The sequence below is a fragment of the Dermacentor variabilis genome, unplaced genomic scaffold (assembly GCF_050947875.1).
Source record: "Dermacentor variabilis isolate Ectoservices unplaced genomic scaffold, ASM5094787v1 scaffold_13, whole genome shotgun sequence".
In the NCBI taxonomy this organism is placed as follows: Eukaryota; Metazoa; Arthropoda; class Arachnida; order Ixodida; family Ixodidae; genus Dermacentor; species Dermacentor variabilis.
Window position 1 is genome coordinate 17,004,989 of NW_027460291.1, and position 19,834 is coordinate 17,024,822.

At 46.3% G+C, this 19,834-nt stretch overlaps 1 protein-coding gene across 1 annotated transcript; it reads left to right on the plus strand.

Moving 5' to 3' along the window:
• Positions 1 to 1,769: 1,769 nt before the first annotated feature.
• LOC142566759 (uncharacterized) lies at positions 1,770 to 6,212 on the plus strand. The gene is made up of 2 exons (XM_075677649.1): positions 1,770 to 2,179; positions 4,969 to 6,212. The coding sequence occupies exons 1-2, from the start codon at positions 1,886 to 1,888 to the stop codon at positions 5,149 to 5,151; spliced, it is 477 nt and encodes a 158-aa protein (XP_075533764.1). The 5' UTR covers positions 1,770 to 1,885; the 3' UTR covers positions 5,152 to 6,212.
• Positions 6,213 to 19,834: the final 13,622 nt, after the last annotated feature.

Here is a 19,834-nt window from a genome sequence, read left to right on the forward strand (position 1 = left end):
GCTGTCATGTTTGGCTCGCGCAGATCGTTTCCCCCTCCGAGACACCGTGTTCTTCGGTTCGTTCCGCTTGCTCAGGCGCAGGTTTCGTTGCCGCGCCGAACGCTGCGTTACTCGACACTCACCGCGTGATTGGTGGGTGCAAAGTCCGATGCGGGGCGCCTCATAAGTGATCACTGCGCCGTAGCGCAATGTCTTACACCCCTTGGCGGGTCGAAGGGAACGCTGTCGCGTTCCACTCTTGAAGGCGAAGCTTAAGCGTCCTCCAATTTTTTCTTTCTTTTTCTGCGCTGCGCCTTCTCGTAGTCAATCTTCGTTCTTTCTTTCTCTCTTTTACGAAAGCTACGGGCCGATCTCTATAGCAAAAAAGAGCGGCAGAAAAGGGGCTCTACAGAACGAGACAGCCAACGAAAATGGCACCGTTGATTTCCGTTACGTCAACTGTTAGGAATGGCCTGACGAGGGGGCAACGTGCCAGCTATTTCAGCCCGTTGCACGTCTTCGAGCGACCCGCGGTGGCGGCGCCCTTCAGAGAACGAGCGAGGACGACAAGGCTAACCGACCATGCCCCGCGTTTGGAGGACCGGTGACGACAGCAGGGCTGGCCACGTTTGGCGCCCCGTGTATTGTTGGTTAATTTGCCGGGTCGTCATGGTCTGTCTGCGGCAGGCGGAGCCACCCTGGCAAAAGGTTGCTTTGGGGCCCCAGGATCCGTCACAGTCTGCTGACACACGTGGCGACTACAGGAAAAAGTCAGCTCAGGGGAGTTCTCGAGGGGAAGTAATTGGAGGAACCTCCCCATGCGATTTCCGAGACACCAGACAATGGACCGCGGTGGAGGCCCCTGTGCGAGGTCCGCTCTGGAATTTAGCGGCGCCGGCTGGGGACGGGCGTGACCACCTGACTACGGGGACGCCAGACAATGGATACAACGACGACTTCGCTGCAAAGGTCGTCTGCCCCGGAGAGAGCGCTGAAACCTGTGCAGCACGTGTGAGAGCCCGCCTCCTCCAAAAGGGCGCGTCATCTACAGTGACGTCGAACTCTGACGTCGAGCGGAGTGCTTATCAGCAGCGATTGTCGGCTGCTAGTGTGTGCTCGTCGTCGTGCTCTGTGATTGTAAATGTACTAGTGAGCTGTCAGCTCGTAAACTGTGTGCTGTATGCTCGTCTTGCGTGCTCTGATTGGGAGGCACGCATAGACTGTCGAATGTGTCTCTTGTTTAAAATGTGAATATGTAAATAAACCCATTCACCAAGTTCCTCCCAAGTTCCTCTCTACGACCTTCAACGCTTACAAATGGTGGCAGCGGCAAGGTTGTCTGACAACTCCTACAACTGTATGCCAGCCGTGGGATCGTCCGACAACTCTAATACAACGAAGTCGTGCCGTTCCAAGCCGCCAAAGCGCCAATCGTAGGAGGGGCAGCTCACGGATGTACCCCGTTATCGCCCGCGCGCAAGGAGAAAGCGCGGAAATCTGCACGCTTGCCGTCACGGAGGGACGCGCATGCGCGCAGCAGTCGGTCTCGACGACAAGGTTGCGACGCGCGAAGGCGCGGAGGGCCGTTTCTCCACGCGTTCGCGCGACCTGCAATATATGTTGCGGCCGAGGGCACGTGACAACAGAACAAGCCCAATGCATATGCACCAGCGGATGCGGAACCGGCGGTAGATGTATGGAACGGCAGTCGCCGACGATAACGAAGCAATTGCTCCTCGCTACGTTGCGGAAGCGAAGGTGCGATAAGAGTGCGTGCAGAGCTGACTCTCTCTCTCGTTGACGCTACTCTAGCCAAAGTATGCGAGCCCCTCAGTAGCGATGAGCTCCGTAAAAAAAGCCAACGCGCTCTTGTGCGAGCATAGGATTCGTGCCTGAAGACCACGCCATGCCGGATCACGGACAGGGACGGGTGCACCGTTTTCGCGACCACGTCGTCGCCGGCGTCAACAGGCGACCGACGCAGTTCGTCGACGAGGTTCCCAGTTCACCTGTGTGCGGCCTCTGCCGCATGATCCCAGAACGGACGGTGCTGTTGCCATGCGGTCACGCTCTGTGCCAATCTTGCCACGCAGCCAGCCTCGAAGGGGGCTTTGAGCAGTGTCCATTGGATCAAGTGCAATTCGAGAAAGAGGAATGCGTGGGTTGTGAATTCCCTAGCAGAACAGCGAACACCGTGAAGGTAAGGAGCAAAGAAACAATTTCTATCACTTTAATTTCTTTTTTGGGGGGAGGGGGGGTGTAGGCAATTAAGCATTAGTATTCGCATAATTCCTCTGCGGCATATCTGCACGCCTAATAATTAGAGTGCCCCTTTTACTATCGCTATACAGCAGTACGCAAATTCGCCCTGACTAAATGGTACTTTTTAGCGTCTATGCCAACTAACAATAGAACAACACACACTCACTGTAGGCTCATGTGAAATATTCTGTTGGAACTCGGTATTTACTTATTTATTAGTGTCACACATAAGAGAGAAATGCAAAAAAGGCAATACCAGGGTGTCTACCAAGTTTACATTTCCAAATTCCCTGAGCTTTCCAGGTTTTCTGTAAGTTCCTTTGCAAAATTCCCTGAGTGACAGAGAACTTCGTTTTATGTCAAGACTGGCTGACACCATGTCACCCGATGCTGCCACTCTCTAGTAAGCACGTGTAAAAAAACGACTTAATGCCGTTTGAATAGTAAGGAGCACAGTTTATTTTATTCAAAAATAACAAAAGGGAGGGGTCAGTAAAATACAAGCGAATAAAACGTCTTCGAAAAAAAAATGGTAAGACCAATCGTAGATCGAGTCCAACATTCTCAAATACGAATACAAAGGACGCATACAGAACGAAATATTTTCGAACTTGAGCTCTTTCTATCAACTGATAGCAAGCTCATTGATACGAAGCCCGAACATTGTCACAAGTGAGATTCTCTCTCAATAGCTGGTAAGTCAACCTCAACTGTCCCGAGACTTTTGACATACTCTCGGCCTGGGCACAACGCTTCAGTGTTGTATTTCACTGCTTTAAAGAGCTTACATTGGTTTGGGTGAGGGACACCTGCATTTCGGCGTCAGCCAAAACTTTCTTTTTTAAACTGAAGCTCCTTCAAAGCAGCGGCAGCACGCTTCCTTTCGTGTTCATTCCTCAGTGCGTAGGCCCTTTCCTTTTTCGTGTTCCTTTTGCCGCGCGTTCGCCCCACGGACCATTTGAAGCCTCCTCTCGGTCAGTTGTACAGTCAACATCCGATTTTTCGCCCTCCCTATGGGCCTTGAAAACGTCCGAAAAATCGGCCAGTTCTAAAAAAATGAATGCCATGTCTATTACTGCCCTTAAGGTCTGAAATCGCCGCAGGCACGTCCGATAAAGCTCTGAAGGCTATTCAGTACAGTTGTTAGGCATATGTGCTGTGGCAGGAGACGGAGGGTGCAAGCGTGTATATTTAAGGAATACATACTGTGCCCCGTGGCAATTGCCCCCTTCCTACGCTAGTTGTGCTTCCCCGCTTAACGTTGCTGTACTGAGGCGAAGCTGACTTTCGGAAACCAGCATTATGCAACGCGTTGTGCTTTCCAAGCTTAGAAGCCAATCGCGAGGTTCACAAAGGCGGAGTCAGTGTCATTGCTGACAGCGGCGAATTCGTTCAACGAAAAACACGGCGCAGAACGGCAAGAAGCGTAACAGCGAACATCGAAGCAGCTAGGCCTATGGCTGCCAACGGATCTGCGTGCGAGCGCCGGTTCGAGGCGGCGAGATAATCAAACTGGCAGCGGTAGTGCCTTTGATTAATGCTGTTATGGATCTGCGATAACGGCAAAAGGTTCGGAAAATCGGATGACGAAGGGCTCTTGCGTCCGAAATTCCAGACGCTCTTATGCACTGACTACATGGTACATGGTGGTGCCGGGAAGCCGTCCGAATTATCGGGCGACGGGAAAGCCGGTCGTTGACTGTACACTGGCAACTCCCTTAAGCTGACACGGCGTCAAAGACGATTCGTTGTGATTCCCTCTCCGTTACTCGAGCCAGCATTACCGCGACTTTCGCTCCCTTTCAATGAAGTTACAGCTCATTTTCCCTTATAGAAGCACGAATTCCCCGAGTTTTACCTGAGTATTTCCAAACAATTCAATATGCCTGAGAATTCCCGGTTGGTAAACGCACTGCAATACTTTCAAATGTGCGACGTCACACTGGCGTTTCGGGGTTGCCGTTTCAGCGCTAAACTCAAAAGGAAACTAGTGATAATAATCACTTCAATAACAATTCAGTGATAATTCAGTGATGGTTACTCACTTTCTACTCAAACATTATTCTTGTTTGCCATGAAATTTCCACTGAGACATCATAAAACGAAGTTGGGTACACTACAAAATAAATTCAGTAGTTATTATTCTAAAAGATAATGTTCCTCCTGAAAAACTACCATTTCTGCAAATTTTTACTTTAAGACATTATTCCTCAACCGCAACTACCACACTTCTCCCGCAACCACCTTATAGCAGCTATATATCTTGGCCAGTAGTGCGTGACCGCATTTATTTGAGTAGCAAGCGAGCAAGCGAAAAGGAGATGGCGGTGTCCACTGCACAAGAATGCTGCTGTCCCCGTAGATGAGATCGGAGCTGGAAAAATAGTTGAAGAATGGGCGTATTTTTCCTCGATTCTCGCTTACCAAGGCTGGCTCTTGTCTGAGAGTAGCTGTCGTGCGATTTAGAAGCATAATTAAGTGATTCACTTTGACCTAGTATTCGTGTTTGATGCATCTTTATTGTTCAGAGAGCGACAGATACTGCTGGTTCATTTTGAGCATATTTGCTTGCCCCAAAGGATCTCGCGTATACGCTGGTTCTCACAGAAATTCATGCAAACGTACATGCTAAAAGTTCGGGACAACGATGAAACGCGCCTTTAGTAAAAATATTTTGTCGGTTAAAAAACTAATCTGTGTGACTTATTTATTTCATTTCCTCTTAAGGTGTACTGCTGGAACGACGCTCACGGCTGCGAGTACACGGGCACCATGGACCGAATGCTGGAACACTACGAGAACGAATGCACATTTCACACAGTGGAATGTTTGCGATGCGGCGAGTCCAGCACAGAGACCTGCAAACGCACTACGCGGCCGCATGCAGTGCCCGTGTTTGTGCCGCGATAACAGAGTCCTCGGAGCATACGGCACCGACCCTTGAAGACGTGAACGCTGCCCTTGATGACATGAAGGCGATGTTGGGATGCATCAACCACGACCAGCTGCTGCCAGTGATTCAGAGTCAGTTGAATGAGCTTACGGAACAAGCCAGAAACCAAGAAGCCAGGTTCGCCGAGATTACTCGCGAACTCGAAGCATGCGAGAACAACTTAAAGGCCGAGATGGAACAAATCAACGCCACGATTTCCTCGACCGTGTCCCACCAGCTGATCTCTCAGCAAAATACATTGGAGGAAGCCAGCACGTCGAGGTCGCTGTCGTTGCGCTCGGAACAAGATCCGATACTTCGAAAGTTGGAACACTTAGTCCACCTGGAATACTCGCGGAAAACTTTCTCGAAGCGTGATTGCAGCCTTGTCATTGATCGTTGTTGTACTTCTTGCGGTGACTGTAGCCGTTTGACCAGTGCGCTGTCGACAAATGTGCTAACTACAGGAATTAGGTGGGTGGAATATATGCTGACCCTGGAAAACTGTGAGGAAATCATTCAGTGTCATGGACACGTGAAAACGTTTGCTGACATTATGGTGTGGCACATGAGGGACACGTACTTTACGATTGCCGTTTCGAAGCACGGCGCTAATTCTGCATCTACCCTCGTTGTGGAGATCGAGTTTAACGGGATGCTCGTGGACTCTCAGTGTAGGCCGCCTTTCTGGAGCGTGTACGCTGCGGATAAAGTACCTTATAATGAACGTTCGTTGGCTTCCTCTGCCAGCTATTGTTACTGCAACCGCGACCATCACTCATTGCTGCACTTCCACCTCAAGTTTACTATAGACATTGCCTCGCTGGGAAATGACGGCTTCTTCCGAGACGGAAAGGCAGCGTTCCGTATCTTGCTCAGCGAAAGCCAGATGCACGGTGGGATCAGAGGAGCGCCCTAACGTTCGTCATCGCAAAATGTGTACTGCACCGGAGAATCCTCCTTGCCACTTCCCAATATGTGTCACATGAGCTTAACGAATTTTTGATCCCTTTTCTAGTATATAAAGCGAGCTCTGCTACATTTCATTTTTTTTTAATTTGCTATCCTTCGTAACTGACAACCTATTGTTTCTTTTTTTTACTTCACTGCAGCCGTTCATTTTGTATATTTCTTGTGCTAATACAGTTTTTCTTCCGCAATCTTGTGCTCCTGGAGTGGTTTCTGACCTTATGGAGTTCACATCGATACTTTTATCTCGATTATTCCCGTGCGGCTGTTAAAGCGATTGATTTCAAGTGGACATTGGTGTTTGATACTACGCTGTAGTACCACGGTTTGTCCCGTGTCCGAAATACGCGGCCAATGTTAATGCATCGCAACGCATTATTTATTTATTTATTTATTTGTTTATTTATTTATTTGTTTGTTTATTTATTGTACCTTCTAGGCCCGATGGCGTTACAGAAGGGAGTAAAACAAAATAAAGAGCATGTGCAGATAACAGGGTATAATAATAATAAAAAAATTCGAAAGTACGGATCAACAAAAGTATTCTTCAATACTAGTTCTAAAAGCAGATGTATTGGTTATGTTAACAATTGAGGCCGGCAGCTGATTCCATTCATTGGTAGTTTTAGGAATAAATGAATAAAAAACGGTTCGTGCGACAGTGTGGAACGCCCAATTTATGGTGATGGTCAGTTCAAGATTATATGTATGCAGGTTCGGACGAAAGTTCAATTTTTAATTCCGGATTGTACTCATAAATTTTGTGCAGCAGTGATAAGCGTGCTACCTTCCTACGCGATGAGAGGAGAGGGGGGTTTAAAGTAGCCTTCATAGATGTTACGCTTGATGTCCGAGAATAGTTAGTAACAATGAAACATGCGCTAAGACGTTGTATAGACCCTATTGCATTTCTTAACTTATCCAAGCCAGGGTCCCATACAGGAGAGGCATATTCAAGCTTAGGACGTATTAGTGTTTTGTATAGAAGTGGCTTTAATTTAGCGGGTGCCATAGAGAAATTCAGACGGAGGTAACCAAGCGTACGGTTAGCATTGTTAGTGATGTGGTTTATGTGTGCTTGCCAGGAAAAATTAGATGTTTTGTGTACGCCTAAGTATTTATAGGAACTGACTTCTTCGAGTACAGAGTTCTTCAAGTGATAGTTGGATAGGTTAGACGAAGCAATATGGCGGGAAATTCTCATTAGTTTGCACTTTTGGCTGTTAAGTGGCATTTTCGAAGTGTCGCACCAGTTAGTTACCGTGTCTAGATCAGATTGTAGTTTTAGTGTAAGAATTTGATGATATTACTCTGTAGATGACACAATTCGTCTCCAAATAACCTTATGGAGGACGCTACACACTTAGGCAAATCATTAATATAAATGAGAAAAGCAAGGGTCCGAGAACAGAACCTTGCGGCACCCTGGAACTGACAGGGCAAAGCGAAGAGTCAAAATTGTTAGCTGAGACAAATTGTGTTCTATTGGATAAGAAATGTTCAATCCAAGAGATCATAATACGGTCAATGTTGAGTGTATTTAACTTTAGACAAAGTAAATGGTGACAGACGAGATCAAATGCTTTAAAAAAGTCTAAGAAGATGGCATCAATGTGAAATTCATTATCCAACGCGGCACCGATTTCATGTTTAAATGAAATAAGTTGAGTATCACAGGAAAACGATTTACGGAACCCATGTTGACGAGATGAAAAAAATCAATTTGTTTCTAGGAAGTTGATGACATTAGAGTATATTACATGCTCTAGAATTTTCCATGGCACACTTGTTAGAGAAATCGGCCTGTAATTTAAAGGTGAATTTACGTCGCCAGACTTAAATAATGGAACCACCTTGCCGACTTTAAAATCCTTTGGTAATGAGCACAACAGAATAGATTGCGAAAAGATGTCGCACAAAATTATGGATGAGTAAACTTCGGTATTTTTCAAAAACTCACAATTAAAATCGTCTATTCCTGACGATGACGAAATCTTTAAGTTACGAATCAAGTTGACGACACCATCGCATTCGATTAACAAGGGCTCCATCTGAGAAAAATTCATCTTAACAACTTCAGGTAGAGAAGCACAGGGCAACACGTTATTCAAAAATGATTTACAAGACACTTTATTGAGTACAGAACAACATTCTTCTTGCGGAACAACAGCACCATCTACATCAGTTAACGATATTGTGTTAGATTCGAAACCCTTGAGAGTATTTCAAGATTTTTTATTATTTGCAGTCAGCAGAGATTGAAGTTTATTGTAAAAGAAAACGCGTTTAGGTTCTTTGACTGCGTTTTTAAACAGTGAAGCAACCTGCTGATACGCACGTAAGCTATTAGTTGTGTTCCGTTTTTTTGAATTTGGCGAAACAGTCGCTTCTTCCTGTATAAGATACATACCATTTATCATCGTTAAGGTTTGCCGCAATCGCTTGAATCTCGGTTTGCTGTGCCTCGCCTTTCCATTCCGCCGTCCTCGAATGGTTGCGTGCTTGTGATCAGCTTCTGACGCGTCACACTGCCTAGGAAGAGCCAATCGCGCCCACCGGTGCCCCTGGGGATCGAACCCGTGACCCTTCAGAAATTATAAGTGAGGAGCAGGACACAGGAATGATTGCGCAATCGCGCTGCTTCAGTGCTTGGATATTTGGGTGGCGTGTTCCACGTGACCCAGCCACCGCCTGTCGCGACCACTGCTTCGTCTGGCGTCCCGTCTGAAGCCGCGGTTCTTTTCCTCTTTGTTTTAAACAGAGATTCGAGGCCCGTGTGCTCGTATTTCGAAAACCCACAGAAGGCAATGCCATAGAGGAAGAACATGGCATTATACTACTGCGTATTTTATTTTTATGTTGACCGAAAAACTTTTTTTTTTAATCGCCTGTGGAGGTAGGCACTAATCTGCCTATAGCGCTGAAGTACTCCGAGATTATGAAATGAACGGAAAACCAATGAGCATACTTCACTAAAAACAAAATTGAATTGAATCAGTATTCAACTAATTGAGCAGATATACTGCAACGCACGCACTGAAGCCAGCGATTTCACCAGGCTCGTCCGCTTCTGATGAAATTTTGAGAGTAGCACGAGGTTTGAGACAAGCCCAGTCAAACTAGCGGTGAAAATGAGCTGTTGTTCCGCTTCCATTTTTTTTAACAAAGCGGCCGCATTTCCATGCGGGAGAAATGCGAAAACACCCGTGTACCATGCACACTTACGTGCACGTTGAAACAATCCCCGGCGGTCAAAATTAAACCTGAGTCACTCACTACGGCGTGCCTCACAATCATGTCACGGTTCCAGCACGTAAAACGCCAGAATTTTGAAAGAAAACACACACAGAACAAAAATCACTTTTTTTGCGCATTTATGCTAGAATGTTAATGCAGCACCATTGCATGTTGTTGCAAACTTTCAAAACGCGGATCCCAAACTGATGTCATACTGAGAATTCGTTCCTACTAAATATAGCCGTCCAATTCACCGGGACATGTGGTGTAAAGGAAGTAGCTGAAAAGCTAAATAAAACAAAATTTTTAGCTTTAATATCACGTATACTTAGTTTGATAAAAGGAAAATCAGACATCCACCCGTTCGTAGCTGTTGCTACAAAGGAAACCCATACCGGTTCCTCGAAAGAAAAGCCTCACAGTTGAAGAAAAATTCGTCCTTGTCCGGAACCCGAAACCGGGACCACGGCCTTTCCGGGGCAGGCACTCAACCAGCTGAGCGTTGCGGGCTTCCGCAGATCTACTACGTCAAATAATTAGTTTGATTTTTTATGCAGATAATGTCTGCCTCTGAGACCAACTCAAAAAGTGGAATTGTGCAACGTGTCATAGGTGATTTGTAAAGATCATGTCACTTTGTTGAATGCCTTCATGATTCTTTAAGCATTATTCAAAGCAACTATCCGTCATCAGAAATAATACTTGCAGGTGACTTAACTATCCCGGAATTGACTGGCCGACATGCAAACCTGTCGAGGGCGCAAGAAGGCATGAATGTAGGCAGTTTCTTGATGTTCTTTCTTTGTTTAATTTGAGCCAAATGGTATCATGTCCCACACGTGGTGATTCAGTTCTAGATCTTGTACTGACTACAGATCCACAAAGTATGTATGTACGCGTCCTTGACTGCATGAGTGACCACAATGTTATCCACTGCGAGTACACCATAAAATATGAAAAACCTCGTAATGCAAAGAAAACCATATACGATTACAACAGAGGGGATGTACGCGGACTAAATAACGACCTACTAACATTTTCTACGCAGTTTTTATTGACCTTTTCCGAGCGTGATACAAACGAAAATTGGCAGATCTTTCAAAGGACGCTCACTGAATTGAAGGAAAGATATATTTCAAGAATTACTATCAAATCTTCAAACAAAAACGCGTGGTTTACAACACATGTCAAGCGGTGCATTAATAAGAAGAAAAGAATGTATTCAAGGGCAAAGCTTTCGACCTCTGCCGACGACTGGGAACGCTATCTCGAACAGGCGAGACCTTGCAAAGCAGAAATTGAAGCAGCGAAGGAAAAATTTTACAACTACGACTTATCACAAATGTTAAAAAACAACTGTAAAAAATTTTGGGAAGTAGTAAATCCGAAACCATCATCATCGTCCCTTGTGTCGATAACGAAAGATGGTGAGCCTCTTCTGTAGTCCGATGTTGCGGAACAATTAAACACTTTTTTCTGTTCGGTTTTCACATCGGAAGAACCAGTGCCACCAGATCTGAACTTTATCAGCCTAAATACTTCAATGAATGACCTCATAATCACTCGCGAAGGTGTAGAAGCTGCTATAGATCGTCTACCAGTCAATTCGGCACCCGGGCCAGATGACATTTGCGCAAAATTGCTAAAACTTACAAAACCAGCTATATCACATATCTTGGTTGCTATATTTCAACAGTCAATTAATACAGGATGCGTGCCTGACGCCTGGAGTGATCCCTCCTTAGTCTCAAACTACAGGCCCATATCATTAACAAGCATCTGTTGTAAATTACTAGAGCACATCATATCATCCAACGTCATGAAATTTCTATCAGATCACAATTTCTTCGCTAGCAATCAGCATGGTTTCCTTCGTGGTCGTTCCTGTGAAACCCAACTATTCGAATTGGTAACTGACCTCCACGAAGCCGTTCATGGTGGACTAAAAATAGATGCTATATTTATTGATTTTGCAAAAGCATTTGACAAAGTTCCGCACATCCGCTTATTAATGAAGCAAACGATTCTTAACATAAACAGTAGGATTACAAATTGGATAGCTAATTTTTTAACCAACCGAAGTCAATCAGTCTACGTGAATGGGTACTCATCTTCACTTTCGCATGTAAAATCCGGTGTTCCGCAGGGTTCGGTCCTGGGTCCAATATTATTTCTGATCTATATTAACGACATAGGAAACACTTTATCTTCTACCATAAGGTTATTCGCAGACGACTGTATCATCTACAGACAAATGAGTAACGCGGAAGACAAGAACTCATTACAGGTAGACCTCGACAAACTCGCATTTTGGTGTTACCAGTGGCAAATGGAAATTAACGTTTCTAAAACTAAGGCCATGACGTTCACGAGAACACATAATCCAGAATTAAGCTATTACACGATTCAGGGAATCCCTGTTGAGAAAGTATCCACATTTAAATATCTCGTAGTTCATTTATCCTCTGATTTATCTTGGAACGAGCACATTAATACCGTAACCAGTAAGGCATCCAAAACACTCGGCTTCATTAAACGCAACTTATACTTGGCGAACTCTGCTACTAAGTTATTGGCATACACTACGCTTGTTCGTTCCAAGGTAGAGTACGCATCCATTATTTGGAATCCGCATCAGACCTATCTGATCGATCAGCTCGAAGCATTACAAAATAAAGCAGCAAGATATATCACAAAAAAATACTCGCGAAACTACAGTGTTACGGACATCAAGGAATCACTTTCATTGCCCTCTCTTCAAAACCGCCGACTAATAACATTGTTATCACATTTTCACGCGCTTTATCATAGTAGATCCCCGTTCCGCGAATCTTACATCAATGCAGCTCATACTATTTTTCAGCGTTTTGATCACCCATTTAAAGTGCAACCCCTTTTTGCTCGCACTAATCTGTACCGTCATTCACCATTACTTTTGGCAATATATCATTGGAATAGACTACCGAGGGACATTGTATCTGCCATTAACCATGATATTTTTGTTAACAAGTTGAAGGTTTTCCTAAATGTGTGATTATTTCTGTGTTGAGTGCCTACTTGCGTATGTTATTCTTTCTGTATATAATTATGTCACTGTCACTGTATCTTACCAATGTTCTTTTTCTACACGTTTCCAATTGTAACTGGATCCCCCCCCCCGCCCTATGTAATGCCCGAATGAGCCCTTAGGGTATATGAATAAATAAATAAATAAACAATTCAATTAAACATCCCGTATGTATCGCAAGCATCAAGCCTCTCCCCGGTCGATGTTTGGTCGACCAAAGATCTGTTGTGTTGGAAGTGGAATTTTTTTATGTCCCGGCACATGCTGGTACAATATAAGTATGGGAGAGACTGCGTGCGTGGCAACGCATAGCCCACGGCGCACCACGCGCCAGCCCGCAAGCGATGCCAATGCGATGCGTAGCGCGCGCGTTGCTTGCGGGCTGGCGCGTGGACTCCGTCCTGTTGCCATGACAACGTAAACAATCGTCTGCGCCGCCATTTTGCTTCTGCGTCGCCCTGCCGTTAGGGCCGTAACTGAAGGGGACCTTGGCGCTAGCGTCGAAAGAGCGTCTGCTCGAAAACAGTCAGGGGCAGCCATGCGGAGATTCACCCCGCTGGCCCTGCCACGACAGGCGCGGTGGCGGCTTCGACAGGCACAGCTATACGACGCGTGAGCTGGCGCGCCGCGCTGCGGATGATTTTAGCGCAATGGGGAACCAGCGCTGGAGTTTTCACGACGCCTTCAGCGCCGCCCTGGCGGTCAGAACGAGCACAATGCAGCCGCTCCCAGCGGACGAAAATTGCTACTGGTAGTGGCGTTGCGTGCCCTGAAAGTCGAAGGAAAAGAAAAGGACGCCGACGATACTGTTGCATATACAAGTGCCGCAACTACGTCGGGATGAGGGAGGATGTATCCTTCTGCGTCTTTCCATCTAAACCCTACGAACAAGAACGGAGGCGGCGTTGGATCCAAGCAGTCAGACGAGCGGAGTAAATGTTCCCGTCTTGTCGCCCTGTCAAGCGGTGGCGGGCTGGTTTCTAAATGGAATTTTGCGAGTGTGCTTGGTTTATTCGATAGTGAAGACGGTCAGCCGTGCCAGACAGTATCAAACAGCAGAATATACAGTCGGCAGTTCATCGGAAACAAAATGAGCAATAGCATGCACCATCCGACGTATCTACCAACCATTTTTCCTTTGCAATACCACCGCCAAGCCCCTCCCAACGCCACCGCAAAAGCGAACGATACGAAAGGTAAATATTATCCATTCATTGCCAAGAATTATGTGGGAGGGACGCTGCCTTGTCATACGAGTTGTGTGCGCGTACTGCCGGCGCACGCGCGACTAAGCCACCTATATGTTTTTAAAAATGCGCATGCGGATGAGGACTCGGCACTGAGATGCATCCGGTAAATTTATGTAATTAGTGCTAAATGTAGGCAGTGTTGTTACGGATCTAGCAGCGGAGCACTCAAACCGTTGCTTGCGCGAGTCAGCCGATGCGATAAAGCTTTCTTCTCCATGACTGCTGTGGCGAAGTAACATCAGAAATTTTTATGTCTAGCCAGAGAAATATGGAATGTCTTCAGGCCAACTAATACTTCCGAAAGCATAGCGCAGCACGACCGGAGCCGTAGCTGCTAGATTTGCGTGGCAGGCTGCCACGCAAGTATTACAACGGCACACGGCGCAACCGTTAAAGAAACACACATGCTCGCCGCGACACACTGTGAAAAATATATTTATTTATTTATTTAGTACCCACAGCGCCCATTCAGGCATTACAGCGGGGGGGGGGGGGTGTACAGGTGAAGAAAGAAGCATAAAAATTGCAGGTCTGCATAAATTTGTTTAATGTTGAATTCCAATTGCGGAGTCGGAGCAGCTGACGGACTCCGTGAGCGAGCACTCGACTCTGGCGCAGAGCAACGTCTCCAGAGCCGCGAGTGGAACGCAACCTGCGCCGCCGGAGCAAGGCGGAAGCGGAAGTTCTATCACCGAGTTACCCAGGATACCTTGTGTGTTGTCATTTCCTTCCGCTGTTTGCTCCCAGCACCGCCGCACCGGTCACTTGTCTCTTCAGCGCCGTTCACCTGTTCTTTAAAAGCGCGGAATGGATGTCTCGCCAAGCGTGCAGCAGCTTTTGCTTCCTCGCGAGTAGTGACCAGTGGCGCCTGCCAGGAGACAAACGTGGCAAAGGAAATACGTCACGCAAAGTTCCGGTCCACTCCGCCGATTTTGGTGGAGCATCTTTTTCTTCTCCACGGACTGACTCCCGCTCTGAATCCCCTCCGACTCTCTCATTGGAACACCTTACTCCCGCCCTCACTCTGCCATTGGAACAAGCTTACTCCGAAACGAGCAGAAAAACTTGCTCCGCCTCCGCCATTGTATTTCAACATAAGCCAACAACACATTATTATGCGCCGACAAAAAAAGCACACAGCCAAGTTGCACGCAGCCACGACGGACACAGCCACGTTGTAGATGTCACATGTCGCATGTGAAAAAAAAAGTACATAAAGCACAATGATTACAACGACTCATAATAAAAGAAAGCGAATAATAAGTTGCAAAAAAAAAACAATGCGGTGATTAAGATAAAGTGCGACAAGGTGAAAAAAGAGGCACTAAAAGAAAATGTCTTTTGTAACTGGGATCTTTTACAGGTCATGATAATTGCTAGATGTCCACGCGATATTTATCAAGCCTTAGGGGATCAAAAGATTCTATTGCTTTTAATGCAGAAAAGAACTTGTTAGGACAACAAATTCCTACAACTGAGGAAGGAAGTCGGTTCCACTGACTCATGGTTCTTGGGAAAAAAGAGCTGCTAAAGGCCAATGCATTACATTTGTATTCTCTCATCTTCTGTTCATGATCTTTGCATGCTGATATGTAGTGAGGCTGGTTTATGTACACGTCGCGCGGAATTCGAGTTTGAGAGTGACATATGCTGTGTAAAAGTTTCAGTCGAAACGACGCTCTTCGGTGCTGGAGAGATAGCCAGTTTAGAATTGGCTTAGATTTGGTTGTACTAAACTGCCTGTCATACATTTCTAGATCTAGTACATATCTTGCCGCCATGGACTGAACTTTTTCTAGCCTTTCTTTGTTAGTTATTGATGAAGGGTCCCACACAGAGCATGCGTATTCGAGCGCAGATCTTACATATGATTTATATAGTAACTGCCGGGTTTGTTGTGGAAACGCACGTGTATTTCGTGGTAAAAATCCCAAGCTCCGAGAAGCCTTGCCTACGGTATAATCCACGTGCCGATTCCATGATAAAGAGGGGCAAAAGTAAACGCCTAGGCATTTATATTCACACACCATTTTTACTGGAGAGCAGTTTATCGTGTATTCAAATTTTCCAGGATTTTTTTTCTGGAGGACCTCATACACACCGTTTTTTCGAGATTCGGTTTCATTTCCCATCGCTCACACCACTCGTGTATGGCATATAAGTCGTTTTGAATTACGAAGCAGTCACTTTCACATGTAACTTTACGGTATATTATACAGTCATCTGCAAATAACCTAATATGGGACTGAACATTTTCATTAATGTCATTGATATAAAGTAGGAAGAGAAGGGGCTCCAGAACTGATCCCTGAGGTACCCATGACGTAGCATTGGTTATTGCAGATTGTTCGCCGTTTACGACTACATATTGTCGCCTCTCTCGTAAATATTCGGCGATCCACGCAATAACTTGGGGATTATTATTAAAACTGGTTAGTTTTTGCAGTAACATGTAATGTGAAACGGTATCAAACGCTTTCTGAAAGTCAAGAAAAGTAAAGTCGACCGATGATTTGTCATCCCGGGCAGCCGCTAAGACATGTGTGAACTCTACTAGTTGTGTGACGCATGATAATCCTCGCCTAAATCCACGCTGACTTGAGTTAAATAAAGAATTACTATCTATATGTTTGACTACTGCAGTATATAAAACATGCTCTAGAACTTTACTGCACACAGAAGTTAGTGAAATGGTACGGTAGTTATTAATAACGTTGTGCGGGCTAGTTTTATGTATAGGAGCAACCGATGCCATTTTTCAATCAGCCGGAAGTGAACTGTGTTCCAAGGACTTCTCAAAAATAATATTCAAGTACATTGACACTATATGAGAACAAGACTTCAACATAAAATTGGGTAAACAGTCAGGGCCCACAGTTTTGCACAATTTAAGTCACGAAGCAGTAATTCAATGCCCCATGCTTCGATCATTATCTTAGGCATGGGTGTGGATTCGCGTTTCAACAATTTCATATCTTTCCGAGAATCTGTTGGGGCAGAGAACACTGATGTAATATAAAGATTGAACAACTTGGCCTTTTCTGTGGCGTCGCAAATTGTAACATCGCCATCGCTGAAAGCGGGGATAGAAATGTTGTCTTTTTTATTTCGTTTTATATGTTTCCAAAGTTCCTTGGGACTTTGCTTTATCTTACTTTCTATTGTTTTAAAGTAGGCTGATTTTGTTTGGATTATAGCGTTGTTCACTTCCCGCGTTGCCAGTTTTAGTTTACATAACTTTTCTTTAGAGGCGTATCGTTTGAATGAACGGTAAATTCTTTGCCTACGCTTCACTAAAACATCCAGTTCTTTAGTGTACCATGGCTTACTTCGATTACGCCTTCTAGTCAATACCCAGGACGGAACAAACCGGTTGCGCAGTTCAAAGATTTTTTCTTTAAATAGAACCCATAGGTTTTCCACAGAGTACTCATCCGCAAGTGTTTCGAACACAACGAAATACGCTTCCAGTGGAGTATTGATTGCTTGCATATCAGCCTTGGCGTAATTGTACATGCACCGACTCTTCTCATTGTAAACGCTTACATGTTTCATATTTATTTCGCTTAGCACGACGTCATGATCACTTATCCCTGTCAATGTTTCAGTGTTCTGGACCATTTCTGGCATACTTGTGAAAAAAGGATCTAGGATGTGATGTATATAAAGCTTAAAAAGCTTCTTTCGTCACTTCTTCACTTGATGGCGCTAGCTTCTTTACGAAAACTGTCCATTTGAAGTGGCCCGAAAACGGAAGCACACGAACTTATAACACGGCCGCGCACGTGTGTGTTGTCTGGTCGAGCGGCTGGAATACGACGCGTTTCTTCGCCAGGGCGCCGTGCAACGCACTCTTTTCGTCGCGCCCCCTATCCAGCGCTGTTTCCCCATAGCGCTTAGGAGCCCGCGTCGCAGGAACTCCGGTATCGCATCGGCAAAAAGATTACCCAGGCCTTCTATATGATGCAAGGCATTGGCTGAACTAATTGAATTTATCAAGCTAAAGTACCTAGAACAGCCGTAAACTACGACATGCATACAACCTACAGACATGATAGCTCTCTGATAGTAATTTGTCTTTACGAGAAAACATCATTCTTCTACGCGAAAACTCAAACAAACCGCTTCACCCACACAAACCGGCCGCGGCGTTCCCAGCCCGGCCGCGGTAGCGCTATTTCGCGCGCCAGCGCGATGGGCGCCTTGGGGGCCGCGGAGAGGCCCGCCCGTTTGGTTGCATTCACTCCAGCTGGCGCTCCCCTCTGCCGCATCGCGGCGCACGCAAGGGGCCGCAGTTCAACCACTAAGCTCGCCGTTCGCGGCAAGCGTATCCAGGTATGCATTAGGATTACGTATACTCCAGTTGTCGGGAAGCGTGAGGAGCAGTCAGGGATCTTTGAATCCTATCGCGTTCTGCTCTGAAAGCCGAAGCTTAAGCGCCCTTCAAACTGTTTGTCAAGTCACGGGCACGGACGCCTAGGGCCGGGTCGCCAACGCAAGAAGTCATTTGTGTTTTTCCTTTTTTTTTTTTATCTCTGCGCCTTTTCGTTACCAACCGTCGCTCTTCCTTTTCACAAACGGGGCGTTCTCTACAAAAATAAAAGCGTGGCGGAAAAGGCACTCTCTAGAAGCAGACAGCGAAGACAAAAACGAACCCTTGACTTCCGTTACGTCAACTAAGTGGTGCCATTGCCAGCCGCCACAGCGCCAATCGTAGGAGGGGCACCTCGCGGCTGCACTCGTTTATCGGCGGCGCACAAGAAGGAAGCGCGGAAACATTCACGCTTGCAGACCCGGAGGAACGCGCATGCGCGCAGCAGTCGGTCTCGACGACAGGGTTGCGCTGCCCGAAGGTGCGGAGGGACGTTTCGCAATGCGTTCGCGCGCCCAATACACGTTCTGGCCGAGTACACGTGACACCGGAGCAAGCTCAGTGAATATGCACCAGCCATAGAGTTACTATACTGACTCTAGAGGACAAGCTACCCATAGGGCCCATGCATTGAAATCGGGAACCGCAAAAGCGCCGCCATGTTGCTACGCGCCGAGGTTGCCAGCTCCTGAGACGCTTGCTAGACTTGGTGACAGTAGTCAGTTTTAATCCGGCAACAGTAGCAGCGTAGCAGCATGGCGTCTCGCTTGTACTTTCGTGATGTGTGCGTGCAGCCGTGTGTTTGGGCTTTTCAAGTTGGTTCTTTATTCTATCTTGCGGGACGGTGCGGGTGTGGTCCATGTTGGCCGTACAGGTGGCAGTTATGCAACCGAGGGATGATCCTGTTGAAGTTTCCGGCGGTATGCGGTTTTCAGCGGTCACGCCTGTTGCAGGAGTGTTACTCGACGAGATTACGAGCTCGAAGCTGTGGTCAGATTCCTCGTTGGCGTTCCGTAATTCTCTTCGCACGGGCGCGGTACGTTGCAAAAGCCGCTTTCGCGATCTATCGTCGCGACGATAGATCGTTTTTTTTTATTATTATGAGTACTGATCCAGCTGTAGGGCACATGTAACCGACAAACGGAAGTATCAGGAGAGCACCTGAGATTATAATAAAGCAGGCGGCGCAAGAACTCCAGGGCATCGAAGTGACAGTGGGCGGATCAAAGCTCGAAGCAGAACGGTACGTAGGTTGGGGCCGCCGAGGCAGGTGTGTGTGCCAGGGAGTGTTCGCACAGACAGCTACCCTGGCACGCGCAGCAGAGCCTCGCAAGGTCGAGAAAAGGCACCTGCGCCCATGATCTTTCTTTTGCCTCGGTGCAGTGTGCACGATTAAAGAGAATAATATGGAGGGCATCCGGTGCAGTCGCGAATGCGTCATGACAAATGTAGCTCCTGTCGCCTGGCGTGTGCAGTAACATCAGAGTTGGTTGTGTGAACTTTATGCATAATACGCTTTGTTACGGTACCTTAACGCAATGGGTCTAGAGGACGGTGTTGGTACATTTTTTCGTACCGCCCTAATCCTATACCCCCTACTACAAACACACACACACATACCCCCCCTCTTTTCATGTATACATACAATTCCTTGCCATGACGGATCCATTGCCTCCTTTATTTTTGAAAAATAGAGGAGGCTATGGACCAATTGACCAGTTCAAGTTGTCAACTTCTCAGTAACTGTCATAGGAATCACTGTATTT